This window comes from Podarcis liolepis (genome assembly GCF_965112155.1).
Source record: "Podarcis liolepis genome assembly, chromosome: 17".
Classification (NCBI taxonomy): Eukaryota; Metazoa; Chordata; class Lepidosauria; order Squamata; family Lacertidae; genus Podarcis; species Podarcis liolepis.
The window spans coordinates 40268783-40290928 of record NC_139571.1 but is presented as its reverse complement, the minus strand read 5'-3'; the positions used below and the strand labels follow the sequence as shown (position 1 = coordinate 40290928).

The 22146-nt window shown below is 47.4% G+C and overlaps 1 protein-coding gene across 3 annotated transcripts; it reads left to right on the top strand.

The window, feature by feature from the left end:
* The first annotated feature begins 2369 nt into the window (after positions 1–2369).
* On the top strand, positions 2370–21603 carry LPAR5 (lysophosphatidic acid receptor 5). Of its 3 annotated transcripts, none has more exons than XM_083481913.1 (2): positions 2370–2530; positions 19123–21603. In XM_083481913.1, the coding sequence occupies exon 2, from the start codon at positions 19368–19370 to the stop codon at positions 20478–20480; it is 1113 nt and encodes a 370-aa protein (XP_083338039.1). In that variant the 5' UTR covers positions 2370–2530; positions 19123–19367; the 3' UTR covers positions 20481–21603. The 3 variants fall into 3 exon arrangements, with proteins under 3 accessions (XP_083338039.1, XP_083338040.1, XP_083338041.1); XM_083481914.1 differs by lacking the exon at positions 2370–2530 and adding an exon at positions 9473–9942; XM_083481915.1 differs by lacking the exon at positions 2370–2530 and adding an exon at positions 9593–9856.
* The last annotated feature ends 543 nt before the right edge of the window (positions 21604–22146 follow it).

Below are 22146 nucleotides of genomic sequence, written 5' to 3'. Positions count from 1 at the left end.
CAGATGTGGAGATGCCTCCGTTCTATCCTACGGCCCTCATGGTGACAGCAAACACAGAGAGCTCTGCCTGCGGCTCGCCAGGCCCTTTCGCTCTTTCCTTGCTTGTGATTTTGCAGCCCCTCCTAAAACTTTGGACACAGAGGCAGCTGTGTGGGAGACAAACGGTGACACTTCAACCAAAGCCGACCCTAGTTTATGGGAATAGCTTATTTCGCACTGGGTCAATTTGCTTTCCTCCTAGTCAAAGACTGGGATGTCTATGGAAACTGGGCAGAATTTAAACTCTTTAAGCTGGGTAGAGAGACTCATGACAGAAATCAATTCCCTTCAGAAATCGCTGCAGTCCTGCTGAGGAATCCGAGGGAAGTTGAACCCTTGTATTGTCAGTTGCAAGAAGACACTCGCAAGAGACAAGGCAGATATTATCTGCCTTTTAAAGATAGTGCATGCTCCCTTCTCCCTCACCCACCACACGCCACCCCAGCACATGATACGGGTGACAAAACTTCTTGTTTTCTGCTTGTGGATTTGACTGATTGTGCCTTCACAACGGCGTCGCTAAATGTGTGAGAGGCAAGAGAGCCTCCGTATCCCCGATACAATAGTTGTGAGCGAGGCTCATTTTAAAATGAGGAGGTTTTACTTTGGCCCCCATCTGCGCTATATGTTTAAAGCAGTATGATGCCACTTTAAACTGTCATGGCTCCTCCCAAAGAATCCTGGGAAATGTGGTTTGTGAAAGGTGCGGACAGTTGTCAGGAGGCCCCTGTTCCCTTAAGAGCTACAATTCTTTAAGTGTTAATCCATCTTCTTGGGGGTATCTGAGAACTGCACCCCTGTGAGGGGAAGAGTGGTCTTCTAACCACTCTCCTAGCAGACTTAAAAAACTACACTTCCCAGGATTCTTTGGGGGAAGCCATGAGTGTTTAAAGAGGTGTGATACTGCTTTAGATGTATAGTGCAGCTGAGGCCTGTGTCAAGGCAAGCTGTCTTAGTTCTAGCAACTACAAGAAGTAAAAAAGGAGAAAGCGAAATAAAACCATATTCCAGTCACCCATCTCTCCTAACTTCCCAGAGGTACCTATACATATGAATCTGCACATGCAAATCGGCATCATGGGTCTATGCCACGAGTCCTTTAAGTATCTAGCAACACACACACATCCTATTACATATCCCTCAACCGTCCTGTTTTCAACGGGACATCCTGGAATTATATAAGCTAGGGACATCCAACTCCCAAGAGACTGCGATCTACTCCCAGAATAAAAAGCTGGCAGTGATCTACCCATGGGGGGGGGGGGCAAAGTTGACCTTTTTTTTAGGAGGGCAGGTCTAAATTGTTGAGCTTTTTGGGGGGAGGCAAGTCAAGTTGGCTGACCTCTTTTTAGGGGAGAAAGTCGCTCACCAGAAGATCACAGGGATAACTCTGTCTGGCGCTTTTGCGATCGTGCGTGAGTGAAGGACGGGGGAGGAGGCGGGGCCGGATGTTCTCTTCCCCGCCAACCTGTGGGGGAAATAGAGACCACGATTGACCGCTAGCTGTCAACCAGTCGATCGCGGTCAACCGGTTGGACATCCCTGATATAAGCCATTGGATCCCGGAACGTCCGGTTTTTCAGTCCAGCACTCTGGCGCGAGTCAGCTGGCTCCCGCGAGAGCTCTGGACCAAAAAACAAGTGTCAGCGGGATGTTGGAAGGTATGCTATTACATGACAGCCTGTTTCAGAATGCTCTCCCCCTGGAGACTCGCCTGGCGCCTTCATTATACATCTTTAAGCGCCTGGCAAAAACCTTCCTCTTCAATCAGGCCTTTGGCTGATCTCCTTTTAAATGCATTGGTGGGAAGGAAGGTTATGGGTTTGTTTTTTTCTTGCTTTTATTGTGTATTTTGTGTTTTTATGCTGTGAACCACCCTGATATCTTCAGATCAAGGGTGGTATACAAATTTAGTAAATAATAATAAAGAAATCCCAGTGTACACCAGCGGACGAGAGCTTTCCTTTCAGCAACGCGTAGTTGGCCTGTGTGTAGGGAAAAGGAAAGATCTGTGTGCGTAAGGGAATGACACCTGTTCCAGGGCGGGGGGCTGTTGTAGTCTATGTTTTGTCAGACTCCAGTTTCCATTCCCTCTGACCATTGACCATGCTGGCCTGGGGCTGATGGGGGCCCAACAAGATCTGGGAAGGGCCACAAGGTTAGCTAGCCCTACTGCTATTCTCACCAGCAAAATGTTCGGAGGCTATATCTCCCTACGGTTTTTGTAGCAGGTGGTGTTCTTATTATTTCCAGATATCATAAACGCCTAGTCCCAGGAACACGTTTGGATCTGCAGCTCCCGACACACCCCGAAACACGCCCCAGGAGTCTGGTTTTACCTGCTGCCAGCTCACGCAAGGAGATGAAGCAATTTGGGCACTCCTGCTGTTTTCCCTAAGGAGTTTAGACCAGAAAATGCAGCTCTCCAACACAACATGGGACTCCGCTGGTCAGCGACTGGACTGGCTCAGGGGCTGAGAGAACGTAGCAGGTAGGTAGAGCTGAATTTTGACTTCACAGGGAAGGAGGCAGAAGTATTCAGAGGGTCCCATAGCTAATATCGCAGCCTTAGCAGAGCTCCCAGACTTTGGCTGGTTCTTGGTTTTGCAGGACTCTGAGGAAGCCTCCCTTGTTGTGAAGGGGAAGGGTGTCGCTTCCGTTCATTATGGGACATCGCAAATTAACCAGCAGCCATGTTTTCATCCCCCAAAGCCAGGTCTTCACTTCTGGCTGACATGACGGGATGTGTGTGTGTGTTTAGAAATATTTTGTTCTAGAAGACTTGTGGTGGGAGTTCTGCCGCTGTGGTTTCTTCACAAGTGCTGCAATGAAGCGGCTGCCTAAGTAGGTCACATCCACACGGTACAGTAAAAGCTTTGAGAGGCACGGCATTCTCCCAAAGAATCCTGGGAGCTGTAGTTTGTTAAGGGCGCCCTCAAAGACTCTCAGCACCCTTAGCAAACTACAGCTCCCAGAAATCTCTGAGGGAAGCCATGGCTCTTAAAGAGGTATAACGGGACACCAGAAGTACAAAACTTGCCTCAGCAACGAATCCACAAAGTGGCCTAAGGAAACCCACTGTTCTCTAGCATCCCTTCTCCGACAAATCTTAGCCAACCTTTCAGGGAAGTTTTAAAGGAGCCAGTAAGAGGTTTTTAAAATCATGAGGGATGTGGAGATATCCCCCACCCCCCTTCGTAATACTAGAATGGTGTGAAATGTGTTGGCAGTAGCCTCAGCCCAGGCCGGAGAAAAAAGAAAGAATTTCTTCACACTGTTCACAGTTTTATTATTAGCTTATTGAATTCACTGCCACAAGATGTGATGCTGGCTGCTAGCAGACTTCCACTTGCAACGCCGCTTCCCCCCACCCAGGGAAACCCGATCTTTAGTGCTCAATTGGAGCAAATGTCCCTCAGGTTTCCTCTGAGTTGATGTTTGCCCCTATTTAAAGCTAAAGAGTGGTTTTCCCAAGGAAAGGAGTGAAGAAAAGCGCTCAGACCCATTTTTTCTAGGCACAGGACACACGGAAGTGGGGTGTGCCCTTAGTCGCTGCTTTCTTCCACTGTTTTCAAACCTGGGACTCCAGATGATGTTGGACTACGTCCCTAGCTAGCAGGACCACTGGTCAGGGATGATGGGAGTCGTAGTCCAACAACATGTGGGGACTCAAGTTTGAGAAACACGGCTTGAGAAATTGTGCCACATATTGATGCAGAGCAGGTCTGACAAGGACCAGTAGAAACGATAACTAAATGGAAATGCTGGAATCAGAAGTAAAAGTAAAGGTAAAGGGACCCCTGACCATTAGGTCCAGTCGTGACCGACTCTGGGGTTGCAGCGCTCATCTCGCTTTATTGGCTGAGGGACCCGGCGTACAGCTTCTGGGTCACTTCTGGCGAACCAGAGTAGCGCACGGAAACGCCATTTACCTTCCCGCAGGAGCGGTACCTATTTATCTACTTGCACTTTGACATGCTTTCAGGAGCCACGGAAGCAAGTCCCTACTCCGTGCTGCACCGGTTTAGTGCAGCACGTGGGGACTTGCCAAGTGGGCAGCTCGGTTCGGGGGCAGCTCGGGGGCCGTTTAAATGACCCCTGTGGGCTGCTTGTGGCCCATGGGCCGCAGGTTGCCAACTCCTGGAATAATGCATGACTATAGGACACCTTGGTGGCGCTGTGGGTTAAACCACAGAGCTTAGGGCTTGCCGATCAGAAGGTCGGCGGTTCGAATCCCCGCAACGGGGTGAGCTCCCGTAGCTCGGTCCCTGCTCCTGCCAACCTAGCAGTTCAAAAGCACGTCAAAGTGCAAGTAGATAAATAGGTACTGCTCCAGCGGGAAGGTAAACGGCGTTTCTGTGTGCTGCTCCTGTTCGTCAGAAGAGGCTTAGTCATGCTGGCCACATGACCCGGAAGCTGTACGCCAGCTCCCTCGGCCAATAAAGCGAGATGAGCACTGCAACCCCAGAGTCGGTCACGACTGGACCTAATGGTCAGGGGTCCCCTTTACCTTTACCTTATAGGACACCTTGGTCTGATTCAACAGGGACATTCCTAAGCGTTCAGAACACTTGAAATGTGGAATTATTATTACTGTTCCTACTGCTACTATTGCTATTGCTACACCTTCCTTATATCGCCTGTGCCGCCAACACCCCTGTGTCTGACTGTTCCTGCTTCCATGGCAGCTTTTCTGGCTGTTTTTAGCCATGCACCTGCCAGCTTCTCCCCTTCCACGCTTCTTGAAAAGGGCCTGAAATTCATAAGGACAAAGATCCCAGCAACCAGGGATGGGGAGAAAAGGGGCACGGCTTCGAAAGCAAAGGCACTAAAATGAAATTGGATGAGATCATTGGCTGGGAGGCCTTTGTTATCCCCTCAGGATTTATGGGTGGCAGGGACACATATATATCCCCTGGGGTGTCACCCTCTGAATGAGGAGCCAGTGTCAGCAGAAACAGAAACATAGAGAGACTGAGAAAGACAAACAAGGGCAGAGAAGGAAGGACCTACAGGCCGAGGCTGCGGAGAGGAAGACAAAAGGGAACAAGGAGCTGCCAGCCCATGCCCAATAAATCTCAGTTATGGGAAGTCCTAAATGTGACCCCCCTCAGGGTCGCTTTCCCTGCTGTGAAGACTCTGAGCAACGGTTCGATTAAGCAGTTGTAGACCCAGGGTGTACACATGTCCTTATGGAGAGCTCCTCTTTAAACAGCCGTTGTGTGTTGTTCATAATAATAATAATAATAATAGTAAAAATTTATCATTTATACCCCGCCCATCTGGCTGGGTTTCCCCAGCCACTCTGGGCAGCTCCCAACAGAATATTAAAAACATGATAAAACATCAAACATTAAAAAACTTCCCTAAACAGGGCTGCCTTCAGGTCTCTTCTAAAAGTCAGATAGTTGTTTATTTCCTTGACATCTGAAGGGAGGGCGTTCCACAGGGCGGGTGCCACTACCGAGAAGGCCCTCTGCCTTGTTCCCTGTAACTTGGCTTCTTGTAGTGAGGGAATAGCCAGAAGGCCCTCGGAGCTGGACCACAACGAACATTTCCCTTCTCCCTCGCCACCACCCCATGTTAGAGGCACAAAGACACAGGTTGCCAACCCTGATTTTTAAAATAGTAATAACAGATCGCTTATACTCATAGCTGTCAACCGTCCCTTACTTGGCAGGAAACTCCCTTATCCCAGGTCCGTGTCCCGCTGCTGTCCCTTATTGATGATGTCCCTTAAATTTCCCGGGTTTCAAAGGAAGCAGCTCCTCTCCCTCCCTCCCTGCCGGCCAGGGAGGAGGGAGGCTCCAACTGTGTTGCTTGGCTGTGTTGCTCACTCAATAAGGAGTCTAAGAACGACTGGGGGGTAGAGCTTGCATGCCTTGTGCCGATCAAATCGGCCGCGTTGCCTGGGGACTCGCCTTTGCTCAGCGCTTCCCAGCGGAGAGGTGACGGTGGTTTTCCTTGCTGCATCCCCTTTGCCGGGTTGCTGCGCTGTGGGAACCACCGCTTGAGGCTTCGTTTGGCTGCTGGCTGGGCTTTCTGCCTTTGGCTCGGAGGGGCTCAGAAGCTGAACATACCTGTGCCTGGAAAATCCCTTATTTTGGCTGCTGGTACTTTATTTTCAAATCTGTAAGTTGACAGCTATGCTTATACTACACTGGAACAATAAGGTGCAAGAAGAAATCATAGGATTGTAGAGTTGGAAGGAATCCCGAGGATCACCAATCCATTAAAACGCAGGAATCTTGCACACAGCCGTTTCCCAGTACGTTTCCGAGCACAATTCAAAGTGTTGGTGCTGACCTTTAAAGCCCTAAACGGCCTCAGCCCAGGATATCTGAAGGAGCGTCTCCTCCCCCATTGTTCTGCCCGGACACCGAGGTCCAGTGCTGAGGGCCTTCTGGAGGTTCCCTCACTGCAAGAGGCCAAGTTACAGGGAACCAGGCAGAGGGCCTTCTCGGTAGTGGCGCCCGCCCTGTGGAACACCCTCCCATCAGATGTCAAAGTGATAAACATCTACCTGACATTCAGAAGACATCTGTTCAGGGAAGTTTTTAATATGTGACATTTTAGTGTATCTTTCATTTTGTTGGAAGCCGCCCAGAGTGGCTGGGGAAACCCACACAACACTCAGAGTATGTGCAGTTTCTCACTTTAAAGGCACTTAAATCTTTGTGCCATCTAACCAACAAAAATGAAATGGGGTTTGCTTTGGCCGCCCCAATGCTTAGCACATTTACTTAGGAATAAGCACCAATTTTGTTTCAAAAATCTATTTAAAGCAAAAAGTAATAAAGTAAGCATCTGTCATCATAGACAAGCCCAGACGGCAACCCTGTGGTGATAAAATCATTTTGAAAATGAGAAGGAAGGAAGGATGTTGTGGCGGTCTGCACCAGCACTTTGTTCCATTCTAATCTGATGCAATTATATAACTTCAAATCTGCACGGCTACTTTGGTTTGGGTACGCACTGTTCCTCATTAATTCTGCCCCCTCTCCAGTGCACTGCCTCTGTGCAAAATGTCTGCCCACGGGGCAGCGTGAAAATCATCTCTCCATGTGTCCTTCCTGTTTGAACTTGGTGCATGGATTGTATGGCCAATAAGGCAATCTTGGCAAGGCCACACCATCAGGTAGAGGTGACTTGCTTCTTCAGTTTATTTATAATATCCCCTCTTCCAAACAGTGCAAGGCAGCGTACGTGCTCACATACGCACTGTTTTATCCTCACAACAGCCCAGGGGAGCTTAGCCTCAGAGATGGTAGCCAGCCCAAGGTCACCCAGTAATCTGGGGTGGGGAACCAGAAGCCTCATCAGCCCTGGTCATTTGCCATTCTGGCTGCAGAGTCCAACAGAATCCGAAGGGCCACAAGTTCCCCACCCCTGCAGTTAGTTTTGTTGGTGGTTGTGAAGTTTATAGAGGTATTTTCGTAGGATCATAGAACTGGAAGGGACCACAAGGGTCATCTAGTCCAACCCCCTGCAATACAGGGATCTTTCTGCCCAACGTGGGTCTCGAACCCACAACCCTGAGATTAAGTGTCTTGTGCTCTATTCATAATAATAATAATAATTTATTATTTGTACCCCGCCCATCTGGCTGGGTTTCCCCAGCTACTCTGGGCGGCCTCCAACAAAGATTAAAAATACATTAAAATGTCACACATTAAAAACTTCCCTAAACAGGGCTGTCTTCAGATGTCTTTTAAAAGTAGGATAGTTGCTTATTTCCTTGACATCTGATGGGAGGGCGTTCCACAGGGCGGGCACCTGTGGAAGGCCCTCTGCCTGGTTCCCTGTAACTTGGCTTCTCGCAGCGAGGGAACCGCCAGAAGGCCCTCGGAGCTGGACCTCAGTGTCTGGGCTGAACGATGGGGGTGGAGACGCTCCTTCAGGTATACTGGGCTGAGGCCATTTAGGGCTTTAAAGGTCAGCACCAACACTTTGAATTGTGCTCAGAAACATACTGGGAGCCAATGTAGGTCTTTCAAGACCGGTGTTATGTGGTCTCGGCGGCCACCCCCGGTCACCAGTCTAGCTGCCGCATTCTGGATTAGTTGCAGTTTCCGGGTCACTTTTAAAGGTAGCCCCACGTAGAGCGCATTGCAGTAGTCCAAGCGAGAGATAACCAGAGCCTGCACCACTCTGGCGAGACAGTCCGTGGGCAGGTAGGGTCTCAGCCTGCGTACCAGATGGAGCTGGTAGACAGCTGCCCTGGATACAGAATTGGCCTGCACCTCCATGGACAGCTGTGAGTCCAAAATGACTCCCAGGCTGCGCACCTGGTCCTTCAGGGGCAGTTACCCCACTCAGGACCAGGGAGTCCTCCACACCAGCCCTCCCCCTATGGAATGCTCAAAGCCTAACCACTGCACCATTTGGGGCCTCTATCATTCTCTAGAGACAATGGAAAGCGCCTTTGGGGTCGAAGTCAAACAGCTGTGTTAGCAGCACCGAAGTGACCTCTCCGGCGCGCAAACCTGGGCAGCGTGCATGGAGGTCCTGGGCTGCCCAGACGTCCCTTGGCGATGGTCCAAAGGAAAGCAGAGAAAAGCATTTGACACCAGCTTGGCTGCAGGAGTTGCCGGAAGGAGGCATAGAAGGTGCCATCCAACCACCTAGAATCATAGAATCATAGAATCATAGAGTTGGAAGAGACCACAAGGGCCATCGAGTCCAACCCCCTGCCAAGCAGGAAACACCATCAGAGCACTCCTGACATATGGTTGTCAAGCCTCTGCTTAAAGGCCTCCAAAGAAGGAGACTCCACCACACTCCTTGGCAGCAAATTCCACGGTCAAACAGCTCTTACTGTCAGGAAGTTCTTCCTAATGTTTAGGTGGAATCTTCTTTCTTGTAGTTTGGATCCATTGCTCCGTGTCCGCTTCTCTGGAGCAGCAGAAAACAACCTTTCTCCCTCCTCTATGTGACATCCTTTTATATATTTGAACATGGCTATCATATCACCCCTTAACCTCCTCTTCTCCAGGCTAAACAACCTGAGAAGCTCCACTCTGGATTTCTTCTCCCAAAACTTTCCACAAGTTTTAGGATCAGAGTTCTCCTTCTCCTAGATGGGCTACCTTCCCAGGTTGATGAGCCCCATCTGCCCCTATCACTCTACCACACTTTTTCTGCCTCAGGCGTCAAAATGTCTTGGGATTCTCTGGCTCTCACTACGAAGGAGAGATGGCAATCTCTGGGTGTTTTAGACCCAGGACAACTGTGGTTTTAACACAAAAATCAGCACCTTTTCTAGCCGGAAAAGGCAACGCAAATGCTGGCGGACTGGTGTGATGTGCTCTGCATGACACACCCGTCCAACAAACCCTCAACTTCCTTTCAGCCCTGCAAGCCTGAACTCCGATGTGATAGCTACTGGCTAATGATTAATTTCCTTGCCTTGCTCTGCACTTTTTGCACAGGGTACGGTAGACGTCTGAGGAAGTGCAAGAGAAGAAAAGTAAAAAGCTAGCAAAAGCACCACTAGCCCACTTCCTTATTTGTCGCGTTCTTCTCACCACAAAACTACTGTGGCGGGCAGAGGACGATACGTTTTCTTCTTGCTTGTCTGAGGAGCCTGTCATGGCTTATCAGCTGTTGGAACCAAAGTTCATATGTTGTTATCAATGGCAAGTTGTGTCACAGACACATGATGGCCAGGAAATGGGATTGAAGCAAGAACAAGAGCAATTTCCGTAAAAGAAGGAATGAAAGTGAGAGAACGTCCGGACGGTGAAGTCTATGGAGCTAGATTTCCCACCTAACCTGAGGTCCTCGCTAGCTTCTGATCTGCCTTTGACTTCCGCTGGTGAGCTAAAATTCCTGCAGTTGCTGCGGACGTTCAGCCGAAGATGTCAGAAACCTCAAGCCTGTAATACCTCCAGATAAAGAGAGGTAAAATACATTGGGAGAGTGGAGTAGGGAGATGAGGTTAAATGCTGGTGATTGTGGTGGTAGCCATAAAAGTGTTTTGTTATCTGTCGGTTAGCCGGCAGACTGGAAAACCTCATCAGTCTGGCCTGCTTTTCCCCCCCAAAAGAATAACCGCTCAGAAAAAATACAGGGTGGCTCATAGGAATAGGCTGACGTTAGCCCTATGGCAGAGTTCAATGCCACGATCTGAAAATCTCCCCCTGTTAATTTCTGCACATCAAGCATTTGTTGAAGGCCAGGTTTGGGGCATGAGCTCTGCTTACTCAGTGGTGGGGAAAGCATGCTCTGAACATAACTTAGAAGCATTGAAAAGAGATTAAACTGAGATATGGTTATGACGGCCTGAAATGGTGTCCTCAGACAGTGTTCCTACATTTACTTTTGGCAGGTCTTCTGTGCTTCTAAAAGAAGAGAGATAAGTAGAAATTCAGCAGCTACAGCTTCTTCATCAGTGCATTTCCATTCTAGGAAAGTCACATCTGATGAATTTCTGCCTGTCATGCAACTATTAAAGGCACAAGAAATCAGACAGAACAAAATATAGCAATGCTTTCCTATTCCTTCCTTGGCAATTTAGACAGTCAGTTTTTTTCCTTTTATTATTTGCTGAGTTATTTTTATTCTGCTTTTAAAAGCATACCCCTTGCAAGACAGCTACAATATAAGAGTTAGGATTAAGAACATCACAACAAAATAAATACAATTAAGAATCCACAAAACAGCATCATGTTAAAGCAGAAAGAACCAGCGCCAGCATTTTTTTAAATGGCAGAAAAAAAGGTTTTAGACTTTGCATTTATTTATTAAGACTACTTTATTAGAGAAAGAACTTTTGCAGAATGGGACTTAGTTATGGGTAGGCATTGCTGAAGGATCTTGGCCATGTGAATAATAATGCTATAATAATTTATAATACTATATCAAATTCCACTTGTATATAAATGAGCTGGGTGGTTTTTAGTATGAAGAAATACTTGCTAAGGAGAGGTGTGTTGCTATGATGCCTTTGAAAAGCCATTGGAGGGGATGGTATGTGTAACTTTCATTTCTTGATCTAAATGGAATTTTACCAATTTCCTCAAAAACTGGAAATGAAAGTGGCCAGGTTGTTTTCGGCTTTAGTTCAGCACCTTATCTAGCAAAGTCTCTGGGCACCTTCCATAGAAACACAAGGTAAAACTGAAAAGGGTCCCTTCCAAATTTGCTGTGACACTTTGGGCAGATCTATCTACAGGACAGGGGACGCGGGTGGTGCTGTGGGTAAAACCTCAGTGCCTAGGACTTGCCGATCGCATGTTCGGCGGTTCGAATCCCCGTGGCGGGGTGAGCTCCCATCTTTCGGTCCCAGCTCCTGCCCACCTAGCAGTTCGAAAGCACCCCTAAGTGCAAGTAGATAAATAGGTACCGCTTTATAGCGGGAAGGTAAATGGCGTTTCCGTGCGCTGCGCTGGTGCTGGCTCGCCAGAGCAGCTTCGTCACGCTGGCCACGTGACCCAGAAGTCTCTGCGGACAGCGCTGGTTCCCGGCCTCTTAAGTGAGATGAGCACGCAACCCCAGAGTCGGACACGACTGGCCCATATGGGCAGGGGTACCTTTACCTTTACCCTATCTACAGGACAATCTCAAAATGGTTTCAAAGCCCATGTTCCTCCACTGAAATTGGCTGCCTTCTGTAGCTGCTTTTCATTTTTGAAAAAATGTTGGGAGACTGTTCACATGTCCCAAATATTGTTGTTGTTGTTGTTTAGTCGTTTAGTTGTGTCCGACTCTCCGTGACCCCGTGGACCAGAGCACGCCAGGCACTCCTGTCTTCCACTGCCTCCCGCAGTTCGGTCAGACTCATGTTTGTAGCTTCGAGAACACTGTCCCCCCATCTCATCCTCTGTCGTCCCCTTCTCCTTGTGCCCTCCATCTTTCCCAACATCAGGGTCTTTTCCAGGGAGTCTTCTCTTCTCATGAGGTGGCCAAAGTCTTGGAGCCTCAGCTTCACGATCTGTCCTTCCAGTGAGCACTCAGGGCTGATTTCCTTCGGAATGGAGAGGTTGGATCTTCTTGCAGTCCATGGGACTCTCAAGAGTCTCCTCCAGCACCAGAATTCAAAAGCATCAATTCTCCGAAGATCAGCCTTCATTATGGTCCAGCTCTCACTTCCATACATCACTACTGGGAAAACCATAGCTTTAACTATACAGACCTTTGTTGGCAAGGTGATGTCTCTGCTTTTTAAGATGCTATCTAAGTTTGTCATTGCTTTTCTCCCAAGAAGTAGGCGTCTTTTAATTTTGTGACTGCTGTCACCATCTGCAGTGATCATGGAGCCCAAGAAAGTAAAATCTCTCACTGCCTCCATTTCTTCCCCTTCTATTTGCCAGGACGTGGTCCCAAATATAGCACCTGATTTTGCCCTAAGAAAAAGGCTAAGAACAGGGATGGGATCTCCAGATTGCGATGGACTCCAGTTCTCATCCAGTCTGGTCACTGGTCAGATAGCAAGGGAATCGTAGACCAATGACACCTTGCGACACTATTCTAACCACTGTCATAGGAAACTGCCTTATACTGACGTTTGGTCCATCTATTACAGTATTGTTGATATGGACATGCAATGGTTCTTCAGGGTCAGGCAACGGTCCTACCTTGAGATTCCAGGGATTAAAGGACCTTCTGTAGGCAGAACAGATGCTCTTCCACTGAGCCCTTCCGGTAAAGGTGCAAGTCCTAGTTGCCTGGCCATTAGCACTTTGACTGACAGCCTAATTTAATTTCAAACTGGATGTATCCACCAGGACTACCGTGGGTCTGGAACCCAAACACCCATAATTCCAGCTCCCAGCATTCCCTCGTAAGAGGGGATAGTTATTATAATTAGTGTTGAGGCTATGCTCACCGGAAAACAAAAGCAACATAACCAGGCTGATTTGGGGGGTATTCTCTCTCGCCTCCCCTAAAAGCTCGTCCACATTTACCTTTTGCCTTCTGCTTTCTACTTACAGGTCCTCCCTTTTCCAAGCATACAATCATCATCATCATTATTTTGTTTTCCCACTTTCCCCAGGAAAACCTGCTCTTTAATGCTGAATCGGAACAAATTGCAATTTGTGTTTTCTGTGGATTGCAAGGCGCTTTAAAGAGCGGGTTTTTGTGGGGAGAGTGGCAGCGCAAAAAAAAATTAATTAAATTTTTTAAAATGCAAATCCCTAAACTACACATACACACACACACACACTTGGACACAGACCAGAAAAACATGGATCTGTGCCTAGAAATTGCAGTGGAAAATTGGTGTGGACGAGCCCTAAGATCTACTGCTGCTTCTGTTATGCTTTGAAAGATTCTCTCTGTTTTCCCACACATAAATTAATGTCTGAAGTGTGTCGGTGGGCAGAAAACCACAGAAACTACTTTCCTAACTGGATAGGGGAGTAGTTTTTCTAGTCACAGAAGTAGCTGCTGCCATTTTTGATGTGCCCCCATTACAGCTGTGAGCTATTAATTACAGGGATTTACTTGTAAAGTTTAAGAAAGACGTCAGCTAATTTTATTTGGGGACCAAAGGGTAAAAGCATAAGTAGAACAGGAAGAATGACAAGCACTTAGAGCAGACCGACTGCTCTCTGCTACCTTCCTATGTTGTTGTTGACATCCGTCTGTCTCAGGAGACAATTGAGGAGTGCATCTTTGTAGGGTGAAGTCAAACCATTGGAGAGTTACAGCGCCTGCTGTACCTGTAGAGACCGATACAGGAGAGACATGTTTTGTTGCAACTGGGGCAGAGGAAGGTGTCCAGTTTGCTGTTGCAGATGTACCATGGCATTTCTTCTCTCTGCACTCCTCCCAGCCATCATTCCTCCTCTGGTCACTGCTGTGGATACGCAATCTGACTGTCTTCAGGCTTTGCAGTCATCTGCAAGGGATTCCTACTAGGTGGGGTTAATGTTCCCAGTCTTCATGTCACATTTGCAGACATTTTTATAATACAGAGTTGGTCTGTCAACAGGCCTGGTGCCTGAAGCCAGCTCCCCGTAGAGCATGGGTTGGCAAACTAAGGTCCGCTGGCCAGATCAGGCCCAATTGCCTTCTGGATCCGGCCTGCGGACAGTCCGGGGATCACTGCATGGATCGCCAGCACACACGTTCTTTCCCTCTCCCTCCCTCACACAGCGGCGGCGCCTCCTCCCTCCCTCCATCTGGCTTCTCCCTGCCCTGCCTAGAGGAGGAAGGGGGCTGGGCTTTGTTGGTGCCAGCAGCAGCAGCAGCGCTCAAGCGGCTGCCATTTTAAGCAGCCTCTCTCCAGATCATATTCTCTAGGAAGGCCCAACAGACAGGAAGTTTATAGAGCCGTTCCACACTCCACAGTAGTCAGTTAACATTTGCACAGAATCTTTCATGCAGCACAGTCGTATACATATCTACTCAGAGAATTGGTTTCACTGAGTTCAATGCGGCTTGCTCCTAGGTAGATGGGCATAGGATTGCAATCTGCCCTCTCTACCACCTGTGCATTTTCTCAGATAATCCGAAAAGGTTCTCCACTCTTCCACAAACATTTAGTCTTTTTGGTCTCCTATTTTAAAACTATTGGACTATATGGAGGTGGTGAAATTGACGGCAAAAATAATAACTTTAAGCATATTGGATTACCTGCATTTAGGTTCTGGTTGTTCTTTATTGCTTCATCCTCTGCCACCCTGCGCACTCTTTGCGTTTCTCAAAAATTTTGGTTACACGCCTAGAATGCAGTTCCTTACAGTGACAAGCAGTGGAGGAAATGAGGCGACTCCTGTTCCATTAATAGTTGCAAGTAAGAGGGGATTCCTCCAGCTGCAGTTTGTCAGGGCAGACAAACTGAGAAAAGCCTGTGCCTTCCCAAATTCTGTGCTACGAATAAAAGTACAGTAGCCCTGGCCTCTCTTCCACCTGACCACCCTAGAACAGGGGCATGAAAATGTGCCCACAGAGCTGTGAGATCACACGGAGGCTTCTTTTCCCCACGACCATCAGCAAAAATAAAGGATGCAGAGGCGTTTGCTGACAAAAGTTGGTTCAGAAGTTCAGCCCTGCAGAGGCTTGCTGGGACGCGGAACCTCTGCAGGAGTCAGGGTACCAATTAAAATAGGCTGTCCCAGGAAGCTAAAGGATCCAGATGGTTTCTGGGTGACTCCTGGGAATTTTCGTCTCACCTGGGATACTGTCAAAGCCATGGTGGACCTCTGGAATGGGGAAATGACTCAGGCTCACCGAATGGGTGTGCTTGTTTCATCAGTTTCATCAGTAGTCAGGAGCGCTTTTGCACAGCTGAAGGTAGTGCATCAGCTCCACTCCTTTCTGAAAGTGACGCATGCTTTAGTTACATCTTATTTGTAATATGGAGAAAGTCTCTGGGAGTTAAACCCTGAGGAAATATCGGTACATGCTGCCTTGCAGGACATCTTCTGGAGAAGAAAAGGCTAAGATGTAATTGCTTTGCTTTCCTTTGGACCCCATCAGCTGAGAAGAGGGTCTTGTTGTCTGGGCAGCCCAGGACTTTGAGACACACTGTCCAGGCGTGCCCCCGGGGAGGTCACTAAGTGGTTTAGCTTCACCCCTGGAGGTGCACTCCATTTCCTCTTGAAATAGATGGATGTCAAGTCCAGGGCCGGATTTAGGTTTGATGAGGCCTTAAGCTACTGAAGGTAATGGGGCCCCTTATATGTCCAGCTGTCCTTTGTCAACAACAAATTGTCGCTGGTTTTTGTGTGTGTTGAATATATGCTATATGGTAATTTATGGACCTAATAGGTTCATACACAACACAAAACAAAATTCTGTTGCTGTATGTAGTCTTTATTTTATTTGTTTTTTATCTTATATTTTGGAAATGTACATCCAGTTGTTTTTTCCTTTAAATTTTTTGGGGGCCCCCAAGAGAGTAGGGCCCTAAGCTATAGCTTGCTTAGCTTACACGTAAATCTACTGCAATGCGCTCTGACTACTGCAATGCGCTCTATGTGGGGCTACCTTTGAAGGTGACCCGGAAACTACAACTAATCCAGAATGCGGCAGCTAGACTGGTGACTGGGAGCGGCCGCCGAGACCATATAACACCCGTCTTGAAAGACCTACACTGGCTCCCAGTACGTTTCCGAGCACAATTCAAAGTATTGGCGTTGACCTTTAAAGCCCTAAACAGCCTCGGTCCAGTATACCTGAAGGAGCGTCTCCACCTCCATTGTTCTGCCCAGACACTGAGGTCCATCATCGAGGGCCTTCTGGCAGTTCCCTCATGGCGAGAAGCCAAGTTACAGGGAACCAGGCAGAGGGCCCTCTCGGTAGTGGTACCCGCCCTGTGGAACACCCTCCCACCAGATGTCAAAGAGAAAAATAACTACCAAACTTTTAGAAGACATCTAAAGGCAGCCCTGTTTAGGGAAGTTTTTAATGCTTAATAGGTTATTGTATTTTGGTGTTTTGTTGGAAGCCGCCCAGAGTGGCTGGGGAAACCCAGCCAGATGGGCGGGGTATAAATAATAAATTATATTATTATTATTATTATAAATCTAGTACTGGTGCCCACAACAATAGCAACAACAGCTCCGCAGGCCTAGCTTTGAATAGTGTTTGGAAACTTCAGCTAGCAGCCAAACTATTGACCAGAGCTGATTATAAAGGGGATGTGACTCCCTTGTTACCTCTTTGTTACTACAGCTTCACTGGCTACCAGTCTGTTACTGGACACAATTCAGACTTCTGGTTCTGACCCGCAAAGCCTTACACAGCTTGGGAGCAAGTGATCAGACGGACCGCATTCTCCCATATGAGCCAACCTAGAGTTGTTGTTTTTAAAATGTTTTATTGATTTCAGTACATAACAGAACAAAACAAATACAAGAAAGAAATCATAGCCCCCAACCCCAGCCAAGGCAAAGTCCATCTTTCAATCGTCCATGTTTTCCATATACATTCTGGAAAATATCTGTTATCTCAAGGTGTCTCTCCATTGGCATTCATGTGTGGAGGCTGGTTGTGTTCTTTTGTGGTTGCATATGCAATAAAACTGTACGAAACTACATCTGAGTGGGCAGTCTAAGTGTTTATATGTGCAGTCAATTGTTCCATGCATGCTAAAAGCTAAAAGCTGTTGGTACTGCACCTGGTTTCTAATTTATTGGAGGCAGGGGCTTTCCAGAACTTTGCAGTTGTCAATCCTGCAGCACTAACTATGAATAAGAGCAATTTCCTATGAAGTAATCCAAGTTCTTCTCTAGAAGAGAGCCAGTGTGATGTAGTGGTTAAGAGCGGTGGACTCGTAATCTGGGGAACCGGGTTCGCATCTCCGCTCCTCCACATGCAGCTGCTGGGTGACCTTGGGCCAGTCACACTTCTTTGAAGTCTCTCAGCCCCACTCACCTCACAGAGTGTTTGTTGTGGGGGAGGAAGGGAAAGGAGAATGTTAGCCGCTTTGAGACTCCTTAAGGGGAGTGAAAGGTGGGATATCAAATCCAAACTCTTCTTCTTCTTCTATATAGGGAAAGAAGAGCCATTTGAGGTTTCATAGGAATTTGTTGGGCTGTCATCATGCTAGCTCTTCAAAGACTACCTTCCAGAATGATAGGAAGAATTGAGCTCGATTCCACATGTGGACATACGTTCCTGTCTCCCCACATCCCGTCCAGCACACGGCAGAGTTAGATGAAGCTATTTGACTTAGGCTGTGGGGTGGCATCTGCGTAGGATTTTCAACTATTTTTCTCCGATACTCGCAGAAATCAGTTTGAATGTTGTTGGGTTGTGGGGGCTTTTTTTGCACCAAATTGTAACCCATTAAGCAGTATTGATTTTTCGCCTAGATCTTTTCCCATAATTGATTTAGGGTATGACACAGATTCCCGTGTTTCTAGTTTTTAATTAATGTTTTGTGATTAACAGAGATTTGTTTTGGAACACAACATGCGAGGAGCGTTTGAAAGGGCTCCTGTGTTTTGGAGACAATGTATTTGTACCCTGTGATTGTAACTTCCTCACTGCCTCAAGGAAGGGCCTGCCAAATCAACACCTGGTGGAGAATAATGATAAAAAGGAAAAGGAAAAGGAAATCTACAAATCTAAGTGCACGGTCAAGTAGGGGAAGTCTATCCAGTAAGATAAGAGGTCAAAAACCATAACAATGCTCGATATCAGGCTAGGGCAGCTGCCCCAAGCTTGGATTTCCACAATGAAGTGTGCCATTTCTTTCTATTTTTAAAAGTCTAGTATTTTAATTGTTATGTATTCAGTGGTCTGTGTTTGCCTGAGCTTGAGTCCGGACTAAGGATTCTGAGCTCCTGTGTTCCAATTTGATACATGATGTCCAATCACAGAACATTTCAGGATTTGGGCCTCTGCCATTGGCCCTTGAACTCTGAGTCATGATTCGCAGCTTGGGAGTTTAGACAGCCAATCACGTTAGAAGTGGGAGTGGCCCAGGCTTTCAGGAATGTATATAAGCAATTGCTTTGCCTGTTTCCCAGTTATGTAGTTCAGTCAAGGTTCTTGCTGTTATCGCTGTGTCTTGCCTCGTGGGAACTCACCTACACTTCATTAATGGTTTACTTGCTATTTTCTCCCACTTCAACACAAGCTTAATTCAGACACCCAGACACAGCCAATGAATCTTACCTCTTTCTGTCAAGAGAGAGCAGAATCGGAAGTCATAGTCTGAAGTGAAACTGCAGGCTGTGGTTTGTGCATTCAGTGTTGCCATGCTCTCTGAATTGAGCCAAGATTTATGGGGGGGGAAGTCAAAGGAATTCATTATCTGATAGTTCAACCCCACCCAAAGACTCTTGAGGATGTTATGTGGTATTCTTGGTGATGGCAACACCCTATTATCAGAACCCGGAGAATGAGTTTTTCCTGATGGGTAAAGGGAGGTAGGGACAGGGTTAAGTTCTCCCTGCTCTGTGTAGTTAGCTATTAAATTAGCTGATGAATAGCAGAGAGGAAAATCTGGAGAAACCTTGTGCACTTTCTAAATATTTTCATGACAACATGCTGTATCTATCTACCTGTTGCCTTTTCCTTTCTCCTTATGTGCATTTCTCTCCCCACCCCGTGAATGAATTCCTCACTTTTCTTGATGTGAGTATGCTACAGTTAATAACTATATTTTTCGTTCTCTTCCAGACTCATCATTCTGTACGATCATGAATGGTGCCGACCTTCCCATCTCTGACAGTTCCTGGGGCTTGGAGGCTCAAGTAGGAATGCTGGGAAGAGAACCATCTAGCAGCGGCACCTGCTAGAAATGAAATAAAGAAATGATCACCAACTTGAGAATTGCGCACCCTTTCTGGTGCCCTTTCCTTTGAAGGAGATTGTCTCCAAGCACCTTGAACGGCAGGACTGAGGCCCTCAGATGCTTCACAGGCATGTCATCGGCCAATGTCACCCCGATCGTGATTTGCAAGGACCACAGTGCCAACCACCGGCTGCACCTGATCGGCTACAGCCTGATCTTCACTGCAGGTTTGTTGCTCAATGTGGCCGCTATCTGGATCTTCTTGAACTACCTGAAACTCAAGTCGGTGGTGAGCATCTACATGCTTAACTTGGCCGCGAGCGACCTCCTGTTCACCATTTCTTTGCCCTTCCGTATCTCCTACTATTCCATGGAGCAGTGGCCCTTTAAAGAATTCCTCTGCCAGGTCTCGGGCTCTGTCTTCCAAATCAACATGTACGGTAGCTGCCTCTTCCTGATGTGCATCAACTTGGACCGCTACGTGGCAATTGTCCACCCCCTTCGCTGGCGCCACCTCCGGCGCCCCAGACTGGCTCGGATTGTCTGTCTTGTGGTCTGGGTGCTTATCCTGGTAGGCTCTATTCCTGTGGCTTATGTCCACAAATCCACTTCCTGTGTCAAAGACAGGACGACCATCACTCTTTGTTTTGAGAACTTCAGCGAGGGCCTGTGGCAGAAAGAGCTCCTGCCCTTGATCATCCTGGCGGAGATCCTTGGCTTTCTTTTGCCCCTGACCTCCGTTTCCTACTGCTCGGTCCGAATTTTCCAGAAACTGTGCCAGGCTGGTGGGATGCAGAGCCTGCGCCAACGGAAGACGCTTCGCATGCTAGTGGTCAACCTGGTCATCTTCATTATCTGCTTTGTGCCCTACAATGTCGTTCTGGCAGCGTATGGGCTGATAAAAGCCCAGCTGATCAAGACCGACGTGCAAATGAAGGATTCGGTACGGCAGGCCCTGGTCATCACTGTGATATTGGCCAGTATGAACTGCACTCTGGACCCCCTGATCTATTACTTCAACACAGAGGGCTTCCGAAACACTTTTAATAAACTGAGGAGGGCACAAGCTTGGGACTCTGAAATGGGAACACTTCAGAATCGAGTAACGGAAAGTAAGTCCTACCAGGCAACAAGTGCCAAGCGAGGATTCCCGGTCCAAACGTTAATCCTCCCCTACGAGGGCTTGCCATTTGTACCCCCTAAAATATTTTTGAACAGCCCAATTGAAGATTCGGAAATATAAGCACGGGGGGGGGGGTGCCCTCTCCGACTGGTGACTACTGCAAGAAGTGCTTGCTAGGAATTTCTGAATGATAAACAGAGGGGCGGGGGATGCGATGAAACAAAACTGTAAAGGGGGATGTTCAGAGACGGTTTCAGACCTGTAGGGAGTATGTTTACATGACCACGGTAATCTGTTTCTACACCCTAGGCATTGTCTTCTTCTTTAGCGATCACTCGTAGCCAAGTAAGATTGTCTTCCATAAACATGGTTTTAACCGTGGGTCCGTAACTGACTGGGGAGGCCAATTTTGGATCCACATGTCCGGGCAAGAGTTGATCATTGTGCCCTCCTCTTAGCACATTTCTCCATTTCATCCTGAGTTTGAGCATCTTCAAAGCCCACAACACCTTTGGTAAAGGCTGTTCTCCAACTGGAGCGCTCGCAGGACAGTGTTTCCCAGTTGTCAGTGTTTATACTACATTTTTTTATATTTGCCTTGAGACAGTCTTCCAACCTCTTTTGTTGACCACCAGCATTACGCTTTCCATTTTTAAGTTCGGAATAGAGTAGTTGCTTTGGAAGACGATAATCAGGTATCCGTACAACACAACCAGTCCAAAGAAGTTGACGTTGAAGAATCTTTGCTTCAACACGGTGATCTTTGCTTCTTCCAGTACACTGACATTAGTTCGCTTGTCTTCCCAAGTGATGTGTAAAAATTTTCAGAGACACTGTCGCTGGAATATTTCGAGGAGCTGGAGATGGCATTTATAAGTGGTCCACAAGCATACAGTAAGGTTGGCAGTACAACAGCTTTGTAAACAAGGATTTTTGTTTCCCTGCGAAAGTCCCAGTCCTCAAACACTCTGCACTTCAGTTGGGAGAAAGCTGCACTCGCAGAGCTCAGGCGATGGTGACCTAGGCATTGTACATCATGTACAACCCAAGAAACAGGCCCTGTGGTGAACTAAGGCTGTAAACACACAGCAACTTAAAGTGGATTGGATGCATCTCACATGTAACTTGTGTTGTTCTCACCCACATGGCATCCCACACTATCCCCCATTCTCACTTGGATTTTCCCAATCCATAATGCGGTAAGGAAATAAAATCGCATGTTACCCAGCTGCCGACTACTGAAGTGCATTGTGTGGATGGCGTTTCATTTTGTTTTTACTCGTGTGGTGAGATATGTGCATGTATTTGCAATGCAGGCTTCTGGTGATGGTGGCAGTGGTGACCATGATGGTACTTTTATTGCACCACTGTACATGATGAGCAAAAAGGAAAGGGGAAAAACACAGGCCCCTGCTTTGAGGATTTTACAAGCCAAATTTCAGCAATTTCAGCAACAGCAAACAGGAAAGCCTGTGTCACAAGGGATCGATGTGATTAAAAGCATTTGTGATTCCTTTGGCTTAGTTTTAATTGAAGGATAAAGACTAAGGGCTTAAGCCAGACTCCATGGGGGAAAGGGGGGTTGAAGTGGGGCTTGATGGGAAACTAAAGGTGCTCTCAGACAGAGTGTAGTATTGCAAGCAGGTCATTCGGGTTTTGCAAATGGATTGTAACCAGCAGGTTCCCCATCACCAATGTATTGGTGAAAAGGGTTGATGCAGAAGAAATGGAGCACAGGAGCACGGAGACTGGCATTTTGAAACCACTGCCATCGTATAGACACTAC

What these genes read in the sequence shown, in the direction of transcription:
- LPAR5 (XM_083481913.1), top strand. Translation starts at nt 19,368, where the DNA reads ATGTCATCGGCCAATGTCACCCCGATCGTGATTTGCAAGGACCACAGT.